Below are 27,720 nucleotides of genomic sequence, written 5' to 3'. Positions count from 1 at the left end.
AAAGCAAGATAAAATTCTCCTTTTTCTCTACAGAAACACAACAGCTGGTTCTCAACTCCAGTGCCGCACAGTGACGCTTGAGCGTGGACCAGACGGGCTGGGCTTCAGCATCGTGGGTGGCTACAATAGTCCTCATGGGGATCTCCCAATATACGTTAAGACTGTGTTTGAGAAAGGGGCGGCAGCGCAAAGCGGGAAGCTCAAACGAGGGGACCAGATCCTTGCTGTGGACGGCGTTAGCTTAGAAGGACTCACGCACCAGCAGGCGGTCGCTGTACTCAAAAATGCAGAAGGAAGTGTGACCCTAACTATCCAACCGTGAGATACAATTGTTATAGTTCTTTGTTTTGGAACAATCGCGGCCAAATAAACCAGTGCAATCAACTTTAAAAGTTAAAAAAAAATGCAAGACAATTCAATGCAATGGTGGAATGTTCATTTACTTTTTTTTTAAACATATAGAGAAACATTCGTAAAACAGTGGTGAAGTGGAGAGCATGTTCACGTGAAAGTGAACAAATCCAGTGACTGTCTCATCTACTGCGGAAGATTTTATAGACATCTAGCACACCTGTTTGTTTCACTCAGGAAACATTTGTTAGTGAACGCTGCTTCTTGGACAGGAAAATCGCATTTGCTGGAAATGGCAGGGTTTGATCGGGACCATTGTTCATTGTGTGATTTTATTTAGATGTTGGATGTTAAGTCAGAGGAACGCTGTGTGTCCCTGGGATTGCTAAAGCTAATGGTGTTACATTTCTACATTAAGATTTCAAAAGTAATAGGGGGCCGGGATTGTTAAAAAGTCCAGGAAAACAGCAATTCTAATGGGTTCCGCAACAAGAACCTTTTTTTCTCGCACAATTTAAATTCGGTCCATATTAAGTTCCTGGACCATATTTAAATACTTCACAGGAAAAAAAAGGTTCTGTGTGGTCCACAACCCATTTACACTTGCTGCTTCTGTCCTGGACCGGAATAGAATTTATTTAAAATTCCTGGAACAACCCTGATTAGGACACAGAAGCCACATATCTTTTTTTTCGTGAGTAGTGGGGGCCATCAGCTTCTTAATCCCAGGGAACGGTCATAGATAAATTTGGATGTATGATGTAGTTATATATCCAAGAAGTATATTATATATGCATATACATACATACTTACATATATAAATATATATATATTCCTATATATTAGATACATTCACACGATATTATAAAATTTATACTGAAATCTTAATAATATGATTTTTTTTAACATCTTACTGAAACTTTTGTCAAAGAATGTACTTACGAACACTGGCACGACAGATGACACATTATTTACTAATAATATCTACTACCTTCAGTGTACTGTTAATGAGTACTACGCATAACACTCCTGATTGTGAACATCTTAAGTCATCTTTGTTAAGCTCTGCCTTAAGGAAAGTTCAGTTATTCATTATTTGCTAGTTATAATAATTTGATTCAGATTAGATTAAAGTTTGTATAATACCTAGGACTTCGTTATAAGAGCTAGTAAATGTATTAGCATTACTAGTAGCTTGTGCGAGTGTTTTACAATCGCTTGCACATCTGGTGTGCATGGCTATTCATTGCATTTTTTACTCTTAAGGTTTTGTATGATTGAGTTCTGATGTCCTTGTACTGCCATGAAATGTTGGCCTAAGGTCAAAATATTTATATATTCAGTATTAATTTAGTACATAGATTCAAATGGGATATTGGTTGACATTGTAATGGTAAGACATTTTACATTAAGACGTTAAAATATATATGGGTGCACATGACGTGTTAACTTGAAAAATTTCTTGGGCGAGTCTATATAAGTTCCAGCCTGTAACAGATTTTTTTATATTTAACTCCATAGTTCCGTAACTGTACCAGTCGACATCAATTTGTAGTTAATTCACCTATTTTTTAACAATGGCACTAATTGTCGCTACAGTCGTTAGGGTGTCGGGCTACCAGGCGAGAGACCCGGGTTTGATCCCCAGCAGGGAAGAACCTGGATTTTTTTTCCAACTGTTGAAGCATTGTATAAACTCTGGTGGGTAAAGGCAGCCAGTGACATGGTGCTGATCACATCACCTTGGGCAGTAACGCCTTCATGGTGTGGTGCAAAGCAGAGGTGAGCACTTTAATTTTACTAAATAGAAACAATTCACTTTTTTAAGCTGCGATAATGCTCTGTGCAAGTACAGAATGAGCGATTTCAGTTACTAGTGTACTGATGTAAATATTGTCAGCTGGCTACACTGCCTGTTTCTGCAAGCATTCTTCCCAAAGCATTTCCGAAAGCCAGGAGCATGGATATAAGTATATGGCAACTAGGAACTCCATCTCGTCAGTTTCTACCTGTCGAAAAATGTGCCTTAAGAAAGCACCATGTTACCCTCTCCACTGGTAACATGCTGTTTAAATGACCTTGAAAAGATAAAGAATAGGATGATTATTGAGAGAGATTAATTGTTGGGCATTTCCAGAGCGAGTTAAAAAAAACAAAGGTTTACATGTTGCTTGTGATACAGCAGTCTCTAATACTTATCCAAGATTCTGAACTAGTTTTACAAATAAAACTAAAAAAAAATATATTTGACAAATATTTTAATAACAATGACAGAGCGTATTTACGTAAAATCATATTATTAGATTTCAGTATAGTACTCACATAAGGCATTATATCATATCAAGTACATTCTAAGCCATTTTACTATGGAGAATTTTCTGTTTTAACAAATTACTTCCATTTTAGCACCAGTGAGCAGATTGTACAGTATTTTCAATCACTATGGCTATTCGTAATTGTAAATTAGTATTATATAAGAGAAGAGAAGATGGGAAAAAATCTTGCCTGCAGTTTTGTACATTTCCCGATACCATTGCATTTAAGATTCAACACTAAGGTTCTTTAGTTGGGAGCTGAGTATGTTGGATATGATGGTTGCACTATGTAAATATTTAAGGTAAAGTTGTATGCACTGTTATTTGGAAGTTTTCAAACTGTTTTACCCTGTATTGTTATTCTAATAGAAGAAAATACTCTCTATTCAGATGTCTTATTATTTTCTTTTCACGAAGTCAACATGTTGCAGTGTAAAATTTGAGCGACAGGCCCTGTTACATTTGAATTTAATTGCCACAGGTATATCCCGTGAGGTAAGAAACAATAGTAAGTAGGGATAAGCCGATTAGATGTATGAAAATCGGCAGAAATTGACATATCGGCATCGGAATCGGCAAAAATCCGATATTTAAACCGGTACAGATTATACTAGAGTTTTTAACATCTAATAAGTTTTATATTCTAGTTTTGTAAGATTTATTGAAAATTTGGTTATGATTCGTCATTATTGTAGAGTTTTTGTAATAAAATTATTGCAAACTCATTCAGAGGATCAAAAGGTTATGTGAACCTAGAGATTAAACATTAGTACACAAGCAGTTCTTTGAAATGCAAAATGAATTCCTGTTCTGCCAGATTCAACTTCAGAAATAGGAGATTTGGAAGCACTTCGGGAAGTAACTTCGGAAATAAAACAGGATCTGCTGTTGTATTGGAAATTCAAAAATGAGTATTCAAACGAAGCAAGTGCTGAGAAAATACTTGGAGATACCTGCTGCATCAGTATTCAGTGATTGAGTGTTCAGTTTTGCTGAACAGATTTGCGATAAGAGAAGAAGTAGGTTACTTCCTGAAGTGCTTCCAAATCTCCTATTTCTGAAGTTTAATATGGCACAACAGGAATTCATTTTGCATTTCAAAGAACTGCTTGTGTACTAATGTTTATCTCTTGAGAATCCATGTTCTTCTTAAAGGTTCACGTAACATTTTGTAGATGCAAATGTACATTCGCATCTCTTGAAAATATATATGTATATACATATGATATGCAATAGAAATGTACATACCAAATTTATTTTTGTCATGCAGAAAATAACATCCCATTTCTGTTTAATAAAAGTCCTCTATGCACAGTAAACTATAGGTCCAGTCCCGATTAGCCTCAAAGTGGGATCCGAACCACTATGTGCCTTCACCGGGTATCGAACGTGGGAACCCTTGATTACAAGGTGGGAGGCCTGTGAGGTAGACATTATTTTTATTATTATAAGGCTGATGCAGGTGAGCCGGTACTAATTACCGTATTTACTAGTGTATAATGTGCACTTTTTTTTCCAAAATTCTTGCACCCAAAAACTGTGGGGCGTATTATTCATGTATACGGAACCCTATCATGTTAGTTATCATTGTAAAGCTTGAATTCTGTAGGTTCTGAATATGGCAAAAGTATTCCATTCAAAATGGTGACACTAACGTGCTGTTGAAATATGCTCCTCACAAAATGAAGGAACGTTCTGATTTTTGTGGTACTTTGGATGGAAGAAAAGATAAGGAGAAAGAAAATAATTAAAATGTATTACTGGCCAAATAAAAGAAATCTTGTTCTGCTAGTTTGAGGGTCCTGAATAGGCCTCTTATAAATGTTACATCAGTCATGGAAAAAGCTTATATATTTTTGAAGGGTTATTTTTTTTACAAAAAGTAAAGAAAAATTAGCAAAACCACGTATAAAATGTTAAAGGCTATATTCCACGATTTTATGAACCTGGATTATACTGTGCATTATACACGCGTAAATACGGTATGTTAATTGCCAGGTATATCCTGCGAGGTAGAAATAATTATTATAAGGCTGATATAAATAAAAAAAGTGAGCCAGTACTATTTCTGTTAATTGGTACTGTGAGGTAGACAATATAATAAGGCTGAGCTGGTACCGATTCTACAATGGAGGTTTCCATTTAAAATATCACTGTTGCCCCCTGCCCCACCCCCAGGGGGCGGCAGTGGGGAATCAAGTCTGATATCATTAAATAGCTTTCTTTCACTTATTCAACACGTACTTTTTCGTTTTCCGATTCGATGTGTATTTCTCACAATATGTGACCATTCCGGGACTTTTGGACCACCCAGTATGTATAAAGCATAGGTAATAGTATGATTTGTTTTTGACAGGTCCAAGATAATTTTAACGTGGTAAGAATCAATTATCACAAAAAATGGAAACATGCTATACAACTACACATTGATCGCACCCACGGTAACTCGAGACGAGATACTTGCAAGGAAACACAGCTCTGAAGTTTAAGCAGGGAGAAATTTTAAATGTCAGAACGTTAAGTTATTGGACAACTCCATGTATCGGCCAAAAGGTCAACTGTAGGGGATTGAGAGACTTTGTGATTCCATCTGTAAGGGAAGCGTCATTTGTAGGGTGTGCAGGATCTCAAAAAGTGTCCCGTCCTGACTCTTCGGGATCCCGAGCAATTAAGAAATACCTAGAGGCACATATTTTTGGTAAATAAAAAAGCAAAATTTCGGTACAAAAACAAAGTCGATTTCAGGTTCAAAAGCGGTAAATAAAATAAAATTACGGTGTTATAGCGGTGAATAATCACATCAAAAGTGCCATATAAAATGACATTTTGGTTTTAAAATTGTGACTATAATCCTAAATTTAATTTAATTTAAATTTAATACGGCCGCGGTGGCTCAGTCGGTAACGCGTCTGACTGCCATGCTCAAGGTCCCGGGTTCGATCCCTGGCCGGTTCAAATCCGGGAACTTTTCTAACGGTGGAAGCGGCCCCGGCGTCCACCCAACGTCGAATAACATGGGTACCTGGGGGGAAACTCTTGGGGGTAAAGGCGGTCAGGGGCGTGATGCTGATCACATCACCCCAACTCACGACCGGATCAAGAAAGTGTGGGGCGTTACCCCCACACCCCCTATACGCCATCATGGCGTGGTGCTATGCGCAGGGGAACACTTTACCTTTTTTTTTTACCTATCCTAAATTTAATTTAAAAACTGTACTTATTACACAAAATAAACTTATCCCTTCTAATAGCACATTTATGTAGTTGCCAGAGTATTAAGTTTATTCCTGTGTAAAGGGGTCCATTTTTACTTCTCACATATTTACAGCAGAATTAATCAATTTTCCGTGAATTGCATAACTCACAGGATACTTCAGACTTCAAAAAGTGTCGCGTCAGTATATAAACGGTAAATTTAGTGTTTGAAAGTTTTTTTCGCATTATTTCGTGACAAAACAGAGTAGAAAAATGCACCTCAGACCTTTCAGAAACCTGAAAAATGAACATTGCAGCATGTTATTTCATATTTCGTGTTTTCGTCAAAAACGAAATTTGCATGCCTCTAGAAATACCAAACGGCAATTTAAAAAGTCGTTAATTTTCCATTTTCTGCATTAACAATTTCAGGTAAGTTCCAGAAATTTACAGTTTTTATTGCAGAAATGCAAAAACGACTTGTAGAATTAGAGATTTTCAGAGCTTCGGGAACGTTTGATCATATTCGAAAATTTTCCCATCCCGACCAAAAAAATTGTCCTGCACACCCCTGGTCATTTGTAACAAAACGTTCAAATCTCTGGGTTCTAGGAACTTGGGGCAAGGGTAACCTCAAGGCAGGCAGATTATATGACTGGTTACAAACCAGTACGCTACGAAGGAGTGGAAATTTTGGTGTTCTACATTTGCTTCTTAAGATTTTCTTCAGAATAGCAAGTTTTTTTTGGGGGGGCACAGTTGCAACTGGCGGGGCCAGCCCCCCCCCCCCCCCCCAACAATGTCCCTGCAATGACCACAAACTGTCATTGGGAAATCTTCTTCCAGTGTCATACTGCCTACTTGCAAATACCTATTCTATTCTAAGGACTCAACCTGGCATCTGGAAAGGATGACATGAAAGACCAAGATGGAAATATTCCTCTACCGCTTATACCTTAAAAGTCCACATGAATTTGTACTTTTATTTTCCTGAATCACAATCAACAATTACAAAATTGACCTTCCAATATGTATGTATTTACTACCGCTTACATACAAAAAGATGAACGCTTTTTTTTAAATTAAAATAAACTTTTTCTGATACAATCACTAGATTGTTTTATAAACAAAACAATTTTATGTTTCCAGAAGTAACAACAGGAATAAACTTATCACAAATAATGGGCCTTAAAAAGAATTTGGCAAAGTAATGGCACTTTTTTCAACCAGTCGATGTTAAACTATTTTTTTTATTACTAAAACTCCACAATTCACTTGTTCCCCAAGTGAATAAACTAAAATTCCAGCACTATTTCTGGAAACTAAATTGCAAAGAAATGCACTTGGGACTAATTATAGTGCACGTCATACATAATGCATAACTGTCCAAATTCTCAAACACACACACACAGATTACAATCACAGCAACCTTCAGAAGCACGTAAACTAGAATTTACAGAAGTACAAAACTGGTAACTTACCAAGTCTTTAAAAAAAAATTAACTTCCTTCCGCTCCTGGAACCTTTTTGTCCTTTGAAAGTCATTCAAGATTATCTCTTGCACTTTCTTCTGCATACCTTTCATAAAGTCACACGAGCACAACCATCAATAACGAACTTCACTAGTACAAAACTTATAAATATGTCTTTGGGTATGACTCGTCACGTTACTTACCAATTTAAGCGTTCACAAACCTGAGAAGGTATCACTGAACCTTTGGTTCAATCTCGCATCCTAGAAAAGTCATTTTGGCAAATAGGAAAATTGCTCTCCCTTCAGTACAGTTTTGTTTCCCTTTGGTTAAAGAATGTCTTCTCGTTCACTAACACTGGAGATCATCATGGAAAATGACGGTCTCTTCGAATATTTGGAGAAGTAAATCTGGGATTGATTTCCCCATAGGCTGGAGCAAAGTTATGAGGCGGAGTGTGCAAAAGATGAGCCGCTACTGCTGGGGATGCCTGTGGTGTTCCTTCTGGATAGACAAAATTTTTTTCTGATTTAGTGATAATTTTATTTTTAGACGAACTCAGAATTTGAAAATACAGACTGTTATGTTTATCAGTATGGAAAAAATAAATTGTCCTTCCCAGGATTCCCATTTAATTTGACAAAAGACTCCCAACTTAATTGAAAAATACCTGGAGAAGTGGCCTTTCCGATGGCATAGTGGTAAAGTCGTCGCCTTGTAATCAAAGGGTCCCAGGTTCAATACCCAGTGAAGGCACATGACCTTGTGGTTCGGATCCCACTTTAAACTGTCCTTAAAGTGGACTTCAAACAACAAACAGGGTGTCTAGAATTTCGTAAAAACAACGTTCCATGACTTTTCCAGAGTAAGGCAATTAGATCAATTCATGGCTATATTACATTTAGAATCCCACTTAACAAGTTTTTACAATATTCATGTCTCATATAAAAGTGATAACAAGAAGGGAAACTGAATACAAAGAAGTTTTTCATACAAATTATAAAAAATGTTGGTATAATTATGTATTATTTATGCTATAATTAATAGTATCTGTATTAATCGTAATATCTACCAAAAATTAAAGGACTAAAATTAAATGGTGTGACCCAGTTGTTAGCATATGCAGATGATGTAGACTTATTAGGGGATGATATGAATACAATTAAAAATAATGCTAAAATATTTTTCAAAACTGCTAAAGAGATAGGTTTGGAAGTTAACAAAGAGAAAACTAAATATATGCTTACAGGCCGAAACCAAGGGTTAGGTAATAATCAAAATCTAATTATTGATAACAACTCGTTTGAACCAGTTTCCAAATTCAAATACTTAGGAGTAATATTAACAAATGAAAATTATATTAAAGAGGAAATAAAAAGTAGACTTCATTCAGGAAATGCATGTTACTTCTCTCTTCATAAACTTTTGTCTTCTCGTTTAATATCTAAGAAACTAAAAGTTAAAATATACAAAACAGTAATTTTGCCTGTAGTATTATATGGATGTGAAACTTGGTCCCTTACATTGAAAGAGGAACATAAATTGAGAGTATTTGAGAAAAAAAGATCCTTAGGAAAATCTTTGGACCTAAAAGGGATGAGGAGACAGGTGAGTGGAGAAGGTTACATAATTTAGAACTACATAATTTGTATTCATGTCCAGATATTATTAGAATGATTAAATCAAGAAGACTTAGGTGGGCAGGCCATGTGGCACGAATGGGAGAGGAAAGAGGAGTTTACAGGCTTCATGTTGGGAAACCTGATGGTAAGAAACCTGTAGGAAGGCCAAGACGAAGATGGAGGGACAACGTTGAGATGGACCTAAGGGAAATCGGTAGGGATGGAAAAGAGTATATAGAACTTGCTCAGGATGGGGACAGGTGGAAGGCCTGTGTTGCTGCAGCCATGAACCTTCGGGTTTAAGAAGGCTAGAGAGTTAGTTAGTTATCTACCAAAAACATCCCAAAATTGCAAAACAAAATGGGAAATTCCAATAGCCATTTATTGTAGTAGATTTGTACATGAAAATACTTCATAACATTTCCATATAAAATTTCTTGTGGTAATTTGAAATCAAAGTATAGTTTGTTTACAACAAGTTTTAAATTTTTTGCGTGTCCTTTTTTCATTGTTCAAAAATCTACTTTTAATGCACTATAAAAACTTTGATATCTTCAGACTGTTAAGACACTGAACAAATCAAGCAAGCAATTTTTGAATGAACTTCTACACTACTCTGTGGTGTTACAACTTGGCTTGCAGCTTGTTTATAAGAGTGGAAATTTGCAAGCACCACCTCACGTTGCAAAAAACAATTTTTAAGCATTTCATTTTAGACAAGAACAACAGTTGTAGCAAATTAGTGGTTAGAAAAAACCAAGTTTCCTGACTTTTTTTAGGTATTTTTAAATAACTTCCCATACCACTCTATAATTATGTAACATACAAATAAATAGCATGTTATGTCGTCAACCTCAGCTGAGCAGATACTCGGATACACACTGACACCAACGCAATGCTTCAAGATTGTAACAATAGAACATTATTCAAAATATTGATCAATATTAATATGCACGTATTCTACTGCAAATCAGATGCATCAATTTATCAAGTTTTGCTTTAAAATAATTAAAGAATTAAGAAGATATGTGAGTTACTAAATTATTTCCACGAAACTTACTTGTAAATGTTCTATTAATTTCGGTGGCTTCTGCCACCATCCACTTCGGAACTAGAGTGCGAACAGCTGAAGAGCAAAAGCGAATGACAGACGTGCGGCGTTGCCGTGCTCTCCGTGACTAGGCATTTCGCTCAACCACGCTGTCTCTTTTCCGTGTGAGATTTCGACATGGCACCACTGCAGTACACTGCTATTGGCTATCGCTATATGCAGGAGATTTGACGTGCACTCTAGATGCTTCACTGTAAGTGGATGGTGGCAGAAGCCACCTAAATTAAGAGAACATTTACAAGTTTCGCAGAAATAATTTAGTAACTCACTCACGTCATCTTACCATCAACAGCATTTTTTATTCCCCCTAACATGAATAAAGAATTAACATTGAATTACAGTGTTTAATTCGAACTGGAAGGGAATGTGAAAAAAATCAAATTGATAAAAACACATATAATTAAAGATGAATTCAAGGGAAATAAAACTTCTGTTTGAATAATTTGAATTATTCAAGTTCAAATTAGAATGCATGTAAAATAGCTGTTATTAAATCACAAAATCAAATTGTTTATACAATGCTCTTGAAAAAATGAACAAAAGACTTGAATTTTGCATAATTTAAAGTCTTGGTCAGTGCAGGTGATTAATTTCAACTAGGGATGCCCAAATCCGGATAAAATTTTATCCAGATATCAGATATTTTGATATCCAAATATTACTTATTTATATGTTTACATTGCCCCTCCCAATATTATTTTGCAGATTCTCTGCATATTAATTAACTCTAAATTATTTTGCCTAAAACAGATCCATGCATTTCTAACTTCAGCATAAATGTACACAAAATTTTCTGTCGTAACAAAAAAAAAAATGTAAAACATTCTGTTTGGTAATCATTTCCTTAATTTCAGTCACCATTCTAACTTGAAAAAGTAAAAAGCGATCTGAATATACAGATTATCTGAACACGTGGGTGTCATCAAAATAATTGTATTAGTCTGATTATCACGATACAGTCCAGCCAAGGGAAACGAAACTACAGTAAGAATCACGAACCTTCCGACCTTCTGTAAACAACCATCTCACTTCGAGTAACGTATTACTCCGCGCCAGCTGTTCGTGAATGGTGCGGCCATCATATGCTGCTCACTCGCAACCTTTAATTTTACGTAACATGGAAAAACGTATTCTTCTTTTAACTGTTAATCTACACATTGAAGTATAATAAATTTTCTACAAGTGATTAAATACGTGTTCTTGTTCAAGAACGAACATATTTTTCTACGCCAAAAGTTCAATTTATCTGACACTGGGTTAACAGATCCCCCTTCCCCCCTCCCTCCTCACTCAGTATGACAGCGCCAAAGTTACACAAGAGAGAGAGATAGATTCGTTTCAGTAATTCAAGCCTTTTGGTTTTATTTCCACTAAATTATTGCCAACATTGTTGACATGTGGAGTATTGTTTTCTCCTTTGTGCAACAAATATACCGCCAGTTTTAGCAGAAGCTAAACAAAGATAAGCCAGGGAATAAAAAGAGATTGTTTATCTTTCTCTCGGTTTCTTGTACACTACAAAACAAGAAGACGATAATAAGCACATTATTTACACACGTCTCATGCAAGTAATGTATTTTCTTACCTTGATTCAGTAATTCCTTTTTGAACTTGAGGCATTTTCGGCGCTAGACATCATCCTATCCGAGTACGGTCTGTCAAATTTGCTTGCCGAAAAGGAACTCAACGTGGCACAAGAGGCGAATATAACGTCGACTGCTAAAATTGGGGAGATCGTCATCAATCATCACTATCAACATTTTCTCCACAGTGGACATAACGGCTCTTTGATTGAAAGAATACGAAAGCACCTCGCATTGTATTGCGCTTATCTCAAAATCGGTGTGCTTGTTTATACGATGAACAACGTGTTTTTTTCGCGGGACTCACAACATGACCGTTGGTTTTCCTTGCTTTCACCACACCGAAAACACAAAGACGCAGACACACAATTACATTTGGACACCAACTTCATTGCTTGCTCGGGATAGCACCGACACAACGTCACATAAACGTTAAGAACAACCTGCTTCTTGCCACTTTTCAAACGGCTGTATTTCCGAAAGACTACTCTGAAAACACGGGAGACCTTCCTGCACGCATGGAAGTCGCCATGTTCGAAACTGGCGCTATTTTCTTGCTATTCACGTGATCGATTGTAATTTATACAATAATCACGTATTATTATTATAAACAGAAACCTTTAATGAAAATATATTTTAAAACGTATAATCCAATGTAATTTACACGTTTTTCTTCCATTAGCGTACTTTCATAGGACGGACTACATGATGCGGAAGAAATCCGTTATTAGGCTGTTGCCAACCACAGTACTTCTCACTAAGTCAAGTACAGAAACGGAAGTGGTATGTCGATTGTCGGCATATGATAGTGTGCTTTCACATTGTCAGTGACGATCCTCCGGGGATGGGGAAGGGGGTGGGACGCAGGAGTCGATCTATAATCCAGAGGTGTTCACCATCCGGATGGTGACATCCTCACACTCCGGAATACTTTTGCGGGTGAAGGAGGGCAGGCCGTAGGGCGAGGGAGGTTGATTTAAAATGAACACCTCTCAACATGAGAGAAGAAAAATGTGACAATATTTAAAAATTCACCCCCAAATATGCATTTTATTTTATATGTAGCGTACAATAAAATGTGATAAAAACAAAGGTAAAGTGCTCCCCTGTGCTTAGCACCAGACCATGAAGGCGTATAGGGGGTGTGGGTGTAACGACCCACACTTTCTTGATCCGGTCGTGAGTGGGGGTGATGTGATCAGCATCACGCCCCTGACCACCTTTACCCCCCAGGGTTTTCCCCCAGGTACCCATGTCATTCGACGCTGGGTGGGCGCCGGAGCCGCTTCCAACGTTAGAAAAGTTACCGGATTTGAACCGGCCGGGGATCGAACGCGGAACCCCTGGCGTTGTAGCGCGCTGTGCTAACCACTCCGCCACGGAGGTCGACACCGACTGAGCCACCGCGGCCACACAATAAAATGTGACTGCCTCAAAATGTTTCTGTATTCTACAGTCTTCTTTCACCACTTTTATGCTTCTCTAAGTTGCCGTTTTAGTTTCCCTTGGTGTCTTTGCTGCATAATTATTAATTTAGTCAATCAAATCGTATGTATTAGCTTATTTTCATTATCTATAATAATAAATCATAATATTTTGCAACATCAAATAAATTTAATGAAGAAACCCCGGTTTCAAAACATAATTTATCTCATGTGTCACATTCTTCTAGCAAGTTTTTTTTAGTAAAATATGAGAGAAAATTAATCCTTTGGTACGGAATCGTCTTACTTCTGGGGGATAAGATGTAAATTTTGTATTTGATTTTTTTAATTTAGCGTTGCTTTTCTTCCACTTTTGGCTAATCCCGACGATGAGAATGAGGGATCGTCAGATGAAATTGATGAAGGGACACTCACAAATAACACCCATGCCGGAATTCGAGCCAGTGAACTTCGGTGATGAGTCTGAAAATCGAGCACCAGGCAAGATGTACATTTTTTAACTTTTTTAAACATACATTCAATAACTTTCAACAGGTCATCACTCAGTGATACACTGCTTATTCCGCATCTGTTGACAAATGGAATGTTTTTACACCTTGTAGGCTCTGTGGATTATTTTTTTTCCATAAGTTTGCAACACTGGTAGGGTACACGTGCTTTTGTTTACAGAAGGTCTTAAGTTCTATGATTCTCACTTTAGCTGGGAAGTACGATTCCAAATGCGAGAGGGGAATCTCTTAATGTCTCTTATAGCTGTAGTCTTCAAGCATCAGTAGTTCGGCATCTTTGTTTGACACAACCCCAGAGGAAGCTGACTGGACCCGTATCTGGTTTCGAGCCACCACCCGTTTTTCGGCAAAGCGCTGTTGTCACTTTTGCCTGCAGTGTTTAGACATCCATTCATTCGCTGTGACGTTTTACTCCCAAGGTATTTATATTGCATAAAAAAATAGCAAAACACAATAACACAACCTAGCAAAGATAGATTTTGATTTGATTTGATTTAGTTTATTTTAGTTTTGTGCCTCTTGGCTAATTTGCGAAGATGGGGATGAGTGATGAAATGATGAATGGACATTCACAAACAACCAAGCCCGACCAGGATTCGAACCCGGGACCCTTGGCGTCGCAGCGCGATGTGCTAACCACTCGGCCACAGGGTCGGGCGTAGCAAAGATAGAGAACCGCAACCTTGCGTTCAGAAATCTCTAAAGAAACTGGATTAGCAACATCTCATTTATTCCACATGAAGCTGACAAGAGCTGTAATTTCTTGGACGGACGCTATTGGTGGGAAAGGTTTCAGGAGACAATTTACTAGACTCCACGTGGACCTGACATGTGGTTGTTAGGGGGAAAACTGATCTTTCGGAACTTTCTTGGAAGTAAAGTGAGGTTGGAATCAGGACGACAACTATACAATTCGTAAGAAACAGTTTTGAAGTGGAAGGAAGAAAACTCACGTTTTGGTCCCTGCTGCACGTTCTACAAAACACCCTCGGGCCTCAATATAATACACAATGCCACAAACCATTTGGTTACTACATTTTCTGTATTATATTTATAATACTATTATTAGTGAATACTATCCTGATCACTGCTGTGTACATTTGTGCTAATTATAATATTTACTAAGGAGATTGGATCATTCAATTAAATTAAAGTAAAGTTACTGGTGCCGTGATGAAGACTTTCCTGATATGATCTGTTTGCTTATACAGGGTGTTTCCAGGTAGATGATACAAACTTTCAGGGATGATGGAGAAGGGCAGATGTATCAATTTGAGATAAGGAACCCTGGTCCGGAAACGACTTGGTCGAACATTATAAGCGAAAATCTGTGTATGAAGATGTAATACTTTTATTACCTGCACAAGTTTCATAAGCTGCTACATTCACAACAGTTGCTCAAAGTAGCGTCCCCCCAGCTTCGCTGCAGGCATGACATCGTCGCACAAAGTTCTGGCGTACCCGTTGGAACAACCCCAGGGTCGTTCGAACAATATCACAGGCAGCGAGAATTCTTGCCAGGAGATCCTCTTCAGTCTCGACAGGTGTCTCGTACACATGACCCCACAAGAAGAAATCAAGTGGGGTCAGATCAGGTGACAGGGCTGGCCACGGAACAGCTTGTGAAACTTGTGCAGGTAATAAAAGTATTACATCTTCATACACAGATTTTCGCTTATAACTTTCGACTAAGTCGTTTCCGGACCAGGGTGCCTTATCTCAAATTGATACATGTGCCCTTCTGCATCATCCCTGAAAGTTCGTATCATCAGCCCAGAAACACCCTGTATAGTAAGTATATGGGTGGCTATTTTTTTTAATTCTGTACCCTTACATAATTTATAAACATGACGGCGATGTTACGAGGGTCACTATTTATATTTTGAGCCTAACAATGAAAAAACAGGAATTTGGCATTGAAAACTGCTTTATTGTTTTTCGAAGTATTCTCCTTTATGGTCAATACACTTTTGCATTCGTTCAAACCATTTGTCAAAGCAGTTTTTCCAATCTTCTTGAGACACCTCCATAATATGGTTTTTGAACGAATCAACGGCATCTTCCGCCAACGAAAATCGTTGTCCACGCAATTTATTCTTGACATTCGGGAACAAGACGAAGTCATTGGGTGCCAAATCAGGACTGTACGGCGGATGACCCATCAATTCGATTTTTTGACTGTTCATAAAGTCGGTTGTTAGATGAGATGTGCGACAGCTGACATTGTCTTGATGAAGAATGATGCGACGGCATTTGTTTGTTTTCCGTATTTGACCGAAGACCTCTGGCAAACAAATTGTTGTGTACCATTCAAAGTTGACCGTTCTACATTCCTCTAAAGGCACAGTTGCCACATGACCAGTTTTCCCGAAAAAACAGGCGACCATTTGTTTCGATGTGCTTCGAGCGCGAACAACTTTTGTTGGATTGGGTTCATCTTGAAACACCCATACAGTCGACTGTTGTTTACGTTCCGGCTCATATGCATATATCCATGATTCGTCACCTGTTACAATCTTATATACATCTTTTGAAGCACCACGATTGTATTTATTGAGCATTTGTTTGCACCAATTGACGCGAGCGTCTTTTTGAGTTTTTGTCAAATTGTGTGGGATCCAACGAGAACATACCTTTCTCACAGCTAAATGATCATGTAATATTTTATATATGCTGGTGGAACTAATGCCTATGGTTGCCTCAATCTCACAGTATGTCACATGACGATCTTGCAGTATTAGGTTTTCCAGAGCATCAATGTTTTCTTGAACAACAACTGATTTCGGACGACCTTCGCGAATCTCGTCGGTGAGCGAATGGCGGCCACGATTAAATTCATTATACCAGCGTTTCACATTTGCAGAGGATGGGGCTTCATCGCCAAATGTGGAAGTAAGTTGATCGATGCACTCTTGTCTTGATAATCCACGTCAAAAATCGTAAAAAATCATCGCACGAAAATGTTCACGAGTTAATTCCATTTTATTGTTGTCGCGCAATCTCCAAGGCAACATAAACAACACAAATGAAGCTATTGACAAAACATTTGAAGTACGTTATGGTCAATAATGCCAGACGATTCCATGCAAACGTCAAATCGCGCCTAACTTCAATCAGTGTTGCCAAGGCTCAAAAAATAAATAGTGGCCCTCGTACTATGTCTGAAACAATGAAACTTCATTGTTGTTTCCACAGCAGTCCATTTTCACGGAACCCGCTTCCTGACCAAAGTGCCATCACCTCTATTTTGGCAAAGAACACGTCCAGTTAGTGCATCCGCACTTCCGTCCTTAGTCCCAGCTAAGCCAGCCAGACAGTATTTGTACTATCTGGATATCAAGATTATCTGAAATGGATAATTTTAAATCCAGATTTTGTGGCCATTCCTAATCAGTGTTGCCACATGAAGGAAAATTCGAAACAAATTTTGAACGAAATGGGATGAAAAATACCAAAATTCCATGGAAATTCTAAGACACCAAACTCAAAAATAGTAGATATATGTACTACATATTTATTACTATTATTTTTAAAAGTTTTTAGTGAAGGGAAAAACAGTGTAAATAGCGAAATTTTGCCCTCAGATGTGGCATCCTAAAAAAAAAAAAACTACATGGTGGACAAAAGTGTAACATGTTTTGTTTCAATCATGGCAAGAAAGAAACACTTTTCTGAGTTTCTGAACTTTTTACAAGGCTGATGCCGTGAACTAGTTGAATTGTTCCCCCGCTACTCCAAATATTACCTTTTCCAGCCTTCATTATTTTTCTCACTTGCGCACACAAAAAACACACCCTGCTAAGACCACATAAATTAAACTATTTCTTATTTTATAAATAGTAAGGAATTGCAAAATACTTACGGGGAGAAACGACACTGTACACTGTTGTCTCCGGAGAACCAAAGAAATTTGTATATGCTGGAAGAAAAAGAACGGATTATGAACTCTTCAAACACAATTAGCCTATTCTTGGAGTTGGGTTGAAAAAATACTAGGAACGGGCCAATATGAAATTTTGGCAGATACTGATATAAAATTTACCAATACCGATAGCAGATATTCTACCGATCCAATATAAAATTCCAATTGGTTCACTGACCTCCTTAATAAATGTATGTTACCAGACAAACCAAGCAATGAAAAAGAATCTGCATATTTAGACATATATTCTGTCAAAAAAGTACCGGGAATTGTTAAATAAAATGCACAATTTTCATTTATTCATCACTATTTTTTCGCCTTCAAAGTAGGCCCCATTTGATGCAACACACATATGCCAGCATTTTTTCCAGTCTTGAAAACACTTTTTATAAGCACTTTCTGGTATGGCCTTCAGCTCCTTCCTACGAATTTTGATTTATGGCTTCAATCGAGTCAAAACGGGTACCCTGGAGCGGTAATTTTAGTTTTGGAAACATAAAGAAGTCACACGGGGCCAGATCTGGTGAATACGGTGGTTGTTCGATGGTATTTATTGTGTATTTGGCCTTAAATTCAGTCACAACTGTCGCTCTATGCAATGGCGCATTATCGTCGTGTAAAATCCACAAATTGATTTTCCACAAATCTGGCCGTTTCGGTTGGATTTTCTCATGCAAATGCTTCAATATGGCCAAATAGTATTCTTTATTGACCGTCTGTCCCTCTGGAACAAATTCATGATGCATCAAACCACGAATATCGAAGAAAACAATGAGCATCACCTTGACTTTCGAGCGACTTGGACGTGGTTTTTTCGGTTTCGGCTCGTCTTTTGTCCTCCATTCTGATGACTGTTGACTTGTTTGCATGTCAAACTCGTAGACCCATGTCTCGTCATCAGTTATGATGCGTTCCATTAATGTGGGATCAGAATTGGCACGATCCAGCATGTCTAAAGAGACCTGCTCATGGTACTGTTTTTGAAGAAAATTCAGCTCTTTTGAACAAGCCGTGGTGCGACGCGTCTCATGCCCAAAATATCCACCAAAATCGAACGAACAGACTCGTGAGAGATGTTAAGGTCAGTAGCTATCTATCTCTCTTAAGGTGGAATGGCGATTATCGAGCACAATTTCCTTCACGTTTTCGATGTTTTCATAGGTTGAAGAGGTCGAAGGTCATCCAGAACGAGGGATGTCTTCGACGATCTCTCGGCCCTCCTTGAACGCTTTGTACCACTCGTAAGCCCGTGTTTTTGATAAAACTGATAAGTCTTTTCTAACATTTTTAGTGAGTCAGCACACGAAATTCTGTTCGCAACACAAAATTTAAGGCAAACTCTTTGTTCAATAATTTCGTTCATTGTAAAAATCGTGATGCACTACTGAAGTGGACTGATTCAACCTGCTGCTGTAAACAAACTGGTTGACAGATCGCACTCATGTTTGGCATAGTAATTAAGTAAGGAGATACCAACTTATGGAAAAAAAAATCATTTGCGGGGACCTTTTAAATTACAAATTCCCGGTACTCTTTTGACAGAAGGTATAATTAAAAAAAAAAAAACAACTTATTTAACAGAGATTACATGTTTATATTGAAAAAAAAATATATAAAATGATTAGGGCAGATCTGATACCACATTTAACCAATAACGATACTTTTACCGATTCTCACCGACAACGATACAGATACTTGAAAATTGCAACAATTAAAATTTGTTCAAAATATTGATCAACATTGGTGTGTAAATATTCTTCTACAATTATATGCATCCATTTACCAAGAAATTTACTTCAGAATATTCAAGAATTTTCATCAGAATATTAAAATAGATATTAGGTAATCACAAAATAAAGTTTTTCGTGCAAAATTGGTGCGAAATAATAAAATAAAATTTGAATTTTGCATAATTTCCAGGATACTTAGTGTTGTGAGGCATTTTTGCGAACCCCGTGAAATTCCAAAATGCTGGAAAAGTATCGGCTGGTATCCGTAGATGAGTTCCAACCGATAATTTCCGATACCGATACATCGCCATCGGCTCAGCCCTAAAAATGATACAATATTGCACTAAGTTTTAAGATATTTATTAGGGATGGGATGATATGAAATTTTAGCCGATACCGATATAAAATTTACCGATTACCGATATTCTACCAATCCGATATAAAATTAGAAATGGTTCTTAAAGAACCTGAAAGGTTCATTTACCTCCTTAATAAATGTGTGTTTCAAGGTGACTGCAGTGAAAAAGAAATTGCATATTTAGACATTTATTTTTTTAAAAGTAGGACATGGAGATTATCCATAAAAATTACAAGGAAATGGCAGAATTTTGCACTAAATTATCATATTTATCAATATATCGGATCGGTATTTAACTGGTAATTTCACCGATATGCCTATATCAGCCGATACCGATAGAGTACCGATTAATCGGTCCCATCCCTAGATAAAACAGATTGGTAATTTTACCAATAAACCGATCCACTGATATGCGTGTATCGGCCAATTCCAATATATTACCGATTAATCTGTCCCATACATAAAAATTACTATATTTAAAGCAAAACATTTGTTGAAAAATTAATTACTTCCGTCTTTTGTAAAGTGCAAGTCATTAAAAACGGTATCTCTTTCATAGTTCCATAGATGTGAACTGCAATGTTCATTCAAATGCATAATGCAACTTCATTTGTAATGTAAAAAACAATTTCAATACATACATTATAAACTAATCGAATTCTGACATTGGAATTCATTGATATTGTACCAACTTAGCCCTAAGGTCAACCAAAAGTTTAGTTTTTTAATAATATTACTATCCAATACCTTCTGAATTTACATGTTACATCTTTTCAAAAGAACATATCTAAATATTCTATATTCTTCAGTTCGTATTTAAAAAATATATATGTTCAAGAAATGCAATAAATCTAAGGGAGATTTCACACCAGAGTGACAGATGAAACGTGAGAATTTCACCAATCAAATGCAGGCTTGTGCAGCCTGTCATGCTGTGAAACATTGCTGTTGACTGTGTTGTGTGTCACTTTGGTGTAAAATACTGTATTTCCCCAAATAATCGTCCAAGATTTTATGCCCAAAACATGGGTACAACCACTGTTTGAAGCTTTTTCCTAAAAAAAATAGAACATATATATTCCTGTATTGGGCGTGATGCTGATCACATCACCCCCACTTACGACCGGATCAAGAAAGTGTGGGGCGTTACCCCCACACCCCCTATACGCCTTCATGGCGTGGTGCTAAGCACAGGGGAACACTTTATATTCCTGTATTACTAGCAGTTAAAAACCATTTATTACTAGGTAAATTGTAAACTAAGTGTAAGATTACAATGCACAGAATACTCATGAACATAGATAAAAATGGTCCTCCTCCGTGGCTGTGCAGTCTAAGGAGCTGTGCTTTGGTCTCCGACTGCAGGATGGCATGGGTTCGAGTCCACCTGGGTTCAGTCTGTGGGTTTTCGGCCTGGGTATAGGATCGGTGGGAACCCACCATCGTGAGGAAATTGGGGAGCTACGGGTGAGTAGCGTAATCCGGTCTCTGAAATCTCCTATAACAGCCGAGGGTTCGACGTGCTAGCCTCACGTCACCCCATTACCGGTTGAAGATCTCCACACCTCTGGGTAGGATTGTGGGAGGGAGACTGGCAGTGGGAGATAGGCCAAGGCCCTTCCAGGGCTGTCGAGCCATGGATTATTATTATGATTGTAGATTAAAATTGAATAATCCAAATTGAAGAACATTATTTCTTTATTAAAGTTTAGTAAAAATTGTTAATTTATGCATTACAGTCTAAATATTACACTTGAGAAAATTTCAGTGTTGAGAAGTACAGACTTACAAAATTTAATCATCTGTCCAATGATTCTGCACCACTATCTTTGGTTTCATTATCTGATGTGCAGTTTACGCAATGAAAGGTTATAAACCAATTTTTGGACTGAAAAAGCACAGTGTGATGATTATGAGGGGAAATACGGTATCCCTTACAGTACAGAACTTCCATTGGGTGAAATGAAAACAGTGCATCTAGACTGGAGGCTCTTCACCAAGATTGCCCTCATGATGCTCCATCAACACTAACTTTTTAAGCAAGAGCTAAAATATAATTTTCATTAGGGAATGGATTTACATGTAGTAAAAATGTGCTAAATATGTAAATACATATTTAGTTATTTTCATTAAAATAAGGAGTTAAGTATGGACTCAAAATTGTAAAAATTTACTTTTTTAATAATATATCATTTTCTGTTTCCAAAACAATGATTTTGGTGTAAGTACTTGAACATGAATCTCCTTCTGTTGTATCTTAACATGGATATATATTGACTAAAACTGCATAATGGGAGAGTTTTCAAATTTGTCAGTTATTCCGCAAATATGGAGTATATGTTGAGAAATGTTATGAAATATGTAAGTAATATCTAAAAATAATTAAAATATGAGCCAAAATGTACAAATATGGAAAATAAAAACTGAATTCATTCTTGGTTTTGGACTTTTACCCACTGTGTTATTTTTTAAAAAATTACCAACGTTTCAGAGGCTGAATCTGCCACCGTCTTCAGGGTAGCGTCTAGTCTGTTAAATCATATGGTGTCTATAAATGGTTGCCCTGGAGGATTATTGTCAGTGGCCCAGGCTCCACTTCGTCAGGTGGCCACGTCAAGACCTAATTTTGTATGTACGAGGGACATTCCGAAAGTAAGTTTCATCATTTTATATCACAGAGAAGCTGTATTACAAAGTGAGAAAACACATTGCCGTAACAAAAGACAATCTTTCCTGAATTCACGACGGGAGGAGCGATGGCGCATGCGCAGAGTGCCGAAGAATAGAGATAAGCAGCAGACAGACGTGCCCGAGCTCATTCGAGTGCAAACCAGTATGGCAGAAAGACGTGTGCTGGAAACGTGGTCACAAATGGAAGTGCGGCACGCTATTGCCACACACTAAGCAAACTGAAGTCCGCCATTCGACGCAAGAGACCAGGGTTCTTGAGTCAAAGGGTTTTGTTCTTGGACGACAATGCAAGACCCCACACACCAAGGGTCACTGCAGAACACATTCGTCGTCTGGGATGGGAGAGATTGAATCACCTAGCCTACAGGCCCGATCTTGACCCATCAGACTTCCACCTTTTTCCTGCATTGAAGTCAGCACTATCAGGATGTCACTTCGGAAGCAACGAAGAGGTGCAACAGGCTGTGAAGAACTTCCTTAAATCGCTGGGCACCGATTTGTACCAGGAGGGTTTCTCGAAATTGATTTCACGGTACGACAAATGTATCAATGTCGGTGGTGACAATGTGGAAAAATAGCCAAAAGATTGTATTTCCTCTACTTGTAATGAAGCTTCCCTGTGAAAATAAATAACGAAACTTACTCGTAGGTTCCAGGGAGGATTATGTTCCGGTGGCCCAGGCTCCACCTTGTCACAGGACTGATGCTGTAGGAAATCAACTCCAAAAAATGAAAAAGCTTCTTCAGTGCCGCTTATGTGCTACTGTCAGACCCTGAATGATTGTGGACATACAGTTCTCCCAGAGCGTATGCTACCCTGATCATTGTTTGTATGCTGACTGGAAGTTTCGAGTCTACATGCCATGATATGCAAAGATAATACAAAATACCGGGTGTCCATAAAATCCCTTTACAACTTCAAAAATTCACTACAAATGCAAATGATGAGATATTTGAGTGAACCTTTTTTTATTGTACTCGTTTACTATTAAATTTTGTACTAATAGTCAATTTGTGCATTTCTGGTAACATTGTGAAGAATGAGAGGTCCTCTAAAGAAAAATGGCTACTCTGCAAGAAAAGGCAGAATGTGTGGCGTGGATCATTGAAACAAAATCGGACACTCAGACTCAGCGAAACTTCAGGACGAGGTATGGGAAAGAACCACCAGCAATTCGTGAATGGCACAGGAAATTCATGGAGACCGGTACCATTTTGGATAAAGCAAGAAGTGGAAGAAAACGAGTATCAGAGGAAGACATCGAACGTGTAAGACAAGCCTTTGATAATTCTCCAAAGAAATCCATTCGCACTGCTGCCAGACAGTTACAGCTACCACGATCAACAGTGCACAAGGTCTTACACCACAACCTGCAATTGATTACGTATAAAGTGCAACTGTTGCATGCCATCGAGCCCAAGGATAAACCGAATCGCCAAACATTTGCAGTGGACATGCTTCATCGAATATTGGAGGATGCAATGTTCCTCAACCGAGTGTTTTTTACTGGTGAGGCAACATTTCATGTTTCCGGTAAACTGAACACACACAATGCGAGAATCTGGGACTCAGAAAACCCCCATGCAACAATGGTCCTCATATGAGACAGTCTAAAGGTGAATGTGTGGTGTGTGTGGTTCAATCCAATCATTGGTCCATTTTTCTTTGTGGAGCAATCAATTACTGCAAATGTTTACCTTGACCTTTTGACTGAATATGTGACACCACAACTGGCTGACCTTCAACCAACCGTCCTTTACCAACAGGATGGTGCACCACCACATTGGGGATTAAATGTTCGTGACTTCCTGGACCAAACATTTCCCAGTCGGTGGATTGGACGGGATGGCCCTATTCCCTGGCCACCTCGTTCACCAGACATAATGCCCCTATATTTCTTTCTATGGGGCTACGTTAAAGACACTGTGTATCAAACACATATACGGAACATTACTGACCTCAAACAAAGGATCACTGATACCATTGCCACCATTGATGAGGCTATGCTGGAGCGGACATAGCGCGAAATTGATTTCCGCCTTGACGTCCTTCGTGCAACCAATGGTGCCCACATTGAGGTTTATTAACAGGGTGGCTACAAACAAGCAGAAATGAAATTCCCTGACGTTTCCAGGTTTTCCAGGACAAAATTTACATTTTTCCCTGACAATTACAAACTAAACTAAATCGATGTTTTTGCAAATGGAAATAATAAACTCATAGAGATCCACGTATGGTTTTGCTAAGTACCAATATTATCTTCTATTAAATTGACTTAATTTCTCTATTCTCTATGATTTGAATTCAAACTGCAAAATAGTGAATTTGGAAAATTATTACAATTCACAAGCTAAGGAAGGATTATGGAATTTTGTCATACGCAGTAAGTTTAAAATAAAATACTTGATTATTTTTAAAGTTACGACTAAATGAGATAAGAGTGAAGAGTGATTGATTAATAAATATAATTTGTAATTTATCAGTCTCCTTATACATTCTCGGTATTATATGTTGATATTTCCACTGAGGTTTGGAACCCTCTGCTTGCAAAAACTATGAGTGCGGACTCATTTTTCGATGCATAAAGCTACTTCTCTCTCCTCTGTAAAGCAAACAACTTAACTCTTGCATATAAGTGAAACAATCGAATCGGACAAAAGAAAGTGTCATATTTCCTTACATTATCAATGGGATTTCTGCTTCAGTACAGTATATCCAAGTGAAGTGCTGTGAAACTGACAACATGCAGTTATAGCATTAATGCTGACGAAAAGGGTATGTAAGTTTTAAAAATTTAACGCAAGGAATTTATAGAATTGCATTGTATAGGTACCTGATTTAGCTAACCAACACATTAAAACAGGAATACTCTAATAATAAAAGCTTCTGAAAGTTTATATACGAGGGGCATCCTGAAAAAGCGCCAATGGTGCCTATACGCAGCACTAGTGGTCGGAGAGATTGCAGCTCTCATAAAGTCTCCCACCGACTGCGATGTAGCCTACATTGCACGCTCAGAATTTGGCACAGAGCCACCAGCAATCGTGTGAGTTGTGCAGACCGGACGTCGTGAGTGATAGTATGGTCAGACGATGGTGCAGACAATTTACGGAAGGCCAATCGAATGTGCACAACCCCATACAGCTGAGTACACACGGGCCCTTTGCACCACTTCAGGTGAGAGATCTTGGATAACTCCCTGTACAGCCCTGGCCTTCAATGTACCGACTTTCATCTCTTTCTTTAACTGAAGAGGTTTCTGGCAGGACAGGACAGTTTGACAGCTACACTGCGGTAGAGATAGTTCCAGTCTTTGCTGTCAGACACATATACCATGGGCATACAAAATTTAGTGCCATGCTACGACACATGTCAGAACAACGGTGGTGATTATGCCGAAAATTAGGTTAGGACTCACTGTTACTAATGCAATAAATTACAACTGATATTCTTGTTTTATTTATGCCTAATCGGTAGGGACCTTGATATTTTGATATTTTTTTCAAATTGGTGTATTTTCTTATTTTTTATTTTTTACTATACGGTGTTATTTTTCCCAAAATTCACATTTTCATTTTAGCAATATCTGAAATTATACCTTCATGGTGTTTTTAAACTACTGTTTCAAATTGTAAGTCACATGGCTTAAGCCTCTTCGCGAGAGTTTGATATCTTGAAAGTTATTTTGGGAAAATTATTTTCCATACCCCTTTATTAATTTTAAGGTAAGGATTTTAGATAATGGAATTTTGGTGTGGAGTTAGGGCCCCACACTTTCTTGATGGCGGCTGAAGGTGGGGGTGATGTGATCAGCACCACACTCTTGGTTACCTTTATCCCTCAAAGTTTCCTCAAGGTAATAGCTTCATATAATGCTGGGTGGGCGCCGGAGCAGTTTGAATAGGTGGAAAACATCCCGGTTCTCCCCCGCAGGGAATCGACCCGGGGTCTCTCGCATAGTAGTCAGACGCCCTAACCAATGAGCTCCATTATTACTCGCTCGACAAATGCCGATGGTGCGCACTTAGCTTGGTAATTCAAAACATATCTCGTGCGACAAATACGAAGATGTGGCTCCCGTGTGACGGTAGATACGCACTCGATCTCCTGTTAGAACGCTGCCACTTTGCTCTGTGATGCAAATGGTTTTGATAGAAGTTGAAAAAATCGTGGGAAATAAATGATTTAAGGTGGCTGTCGGAATTATTCCACGTACGTATAACTCTATAGTTTACTCTTGAGTAAAATGTTGGAAAACTTGCATGTTCTATGTAGAAAAACATGGCCTAGAAAAGACAAGAACGTTGGATTTCATGGAATTTTTCGTTGTTTTAGGACATTTTTTTAAAAAAAATCGATAAAAACGCCAACAATTAGCATTTATGCCAAATTCGCATTATTTCGATATTTCGAACGAGCGAAAAATGTGTCCAGACATCACTGCACATTCCTAAACATAATTTCGCAGCAAGTAGCATTGTTCACGGTTTTCGCGTTTGCGAAAAATCAATGTACCTACTAATTGAAAATTACTTTGTGGCCATCCCTCGTATAAATCAGTAGCTGGAAAGTGAGAATTTAACAGGGCTGGCAGAGAAAAGTCAATTCTTGAAGGAAGTGATTTGCTGTTATGATTGAATGATTCGAGTAAATATGATATTAAAATATTTACGTATTTATTATTAGTATTTTATTTCATAATACTGGACATTAACTTCACTCAGTGAGAGATTTAAGACCATCTCTCATGAGATTAAACAGACAGGACAGAGAGTGGCGTTAATTTCATTTCAATACTGGTGTTGCAGTAAATTTGAGGTTGGGAGCATGCACTTGCCAATTTTTATAACGTTCACCAATGCAGATTTATGTTTCACTTTTTCGTGATAGTATTCAATATATATCCCGTTTGGTTGGATTCTTCTTGATATCTAAGAATACTGCAATTTCATTGTAAACGTATGTTAACTTGTGCGAAACCAGTAATACGTCAAGATGATAAAAGAAAGCCTTCGTAAGCACTGCTACATTCAATAAGGTGAAGTGAGCCAGAAGAGTAATAAAATTCCAGCAGCATATTTGCAGTCTAAAGCTCTTCTTGTTTATGCATGCGATTTTTGTTGGATGTTCCAGTCCATGCAATTTCTGTCGCATGTTGTAGTGAGATACTTCGTCGGGTGGCGATATTCGACAAAAATCGTATGTATGAATAGAACATATTTGTTTCCATGTTCCTTCAGTTTGCCCAACAAAATGCCTTACTACGACGTCCAACAACTATCCGACGGCGCCACCTGCTCTTATCCCCTCCATCTGTTGATAAGTCCCCTTACTACTCCCATACGGACAAGAAAAAATGATAATTCAATGCATTTTCCACATAATATTTAGAGGCTTAACCTTTACTCCGCCGAT

The 27,720-nt window shown here is 37.9% G+C and overlaps 2 protein-coding genes across 6 annotated transcripts in view; one reads left to right on the top strand and one right to left on the bottom strand.

Annotated features, from left to right (window-relative positions):
• Window positions 1-3,051, top strand: part of LOC145981803 (multiple PDZ domain protein-like) — a 963,820-nt gene extending 960,769 nt beyond the window's left edge. For all 5 annotated transcript variants that reach the window (XM_083115230.1, XM_083115226.1, XM_083115228.1 and 2 more), the window contains one exon: window positions 34-3,051. In XM_083115230.1, the coding sequence (XP_082971356.1) occupies window positions 34-322 (289 nt within the window). In that variant the 3' untranslated portion in view covers window positions 323-3,051. The remainder of the gene's footprint in view (window positions 1-33) is intronic.
• A 3,785-nt stretch (window positions 3,052-6,836) lies between these two features.
• The window catches only part of Gp210 (nucleoporin 210), a 147,091-nt gene continuing 126,207 nt past the window's right edge, over window positions 6,837-27,720 (bottom strand). Inside the window, exons 31-32 of the mRNA XM_083115600.1 lie at window positions 17,466-17,522; window positions 6,837-7,837 (exon numbers count right to left, since the gene is read on the bottom strand). Coding sequence (XP_082971726.1) covers window positions 7,701-7,837; window positions 17,466-17,522 — 194 coding nt within the window. The 3' untranslated portion in view covers window positions 6,837-7,700. The remainder of the gene's footprint in view (window positions 7,838-17,465; window positions 17,523-27,720) is intronic.

Source organism: Lepisma saccharinum, chromosome 30 (genome assembly GCF_977018435.1).
Source record: "Lepisma saccharinum chromosome 30, izLepSacc3.1, whole genome shotgun sequence".
NCBI classification, from domain to species: domain Eukaryota; kingdom Metazoa; phylum Arthropoda; class Insecta; order Zygentoma; family Lepismatidae; genus Lepisma; species Lepisma saccharinum.
This window is presented reverse-complemented; position numbering and strand designations above follow the sequence as displayed.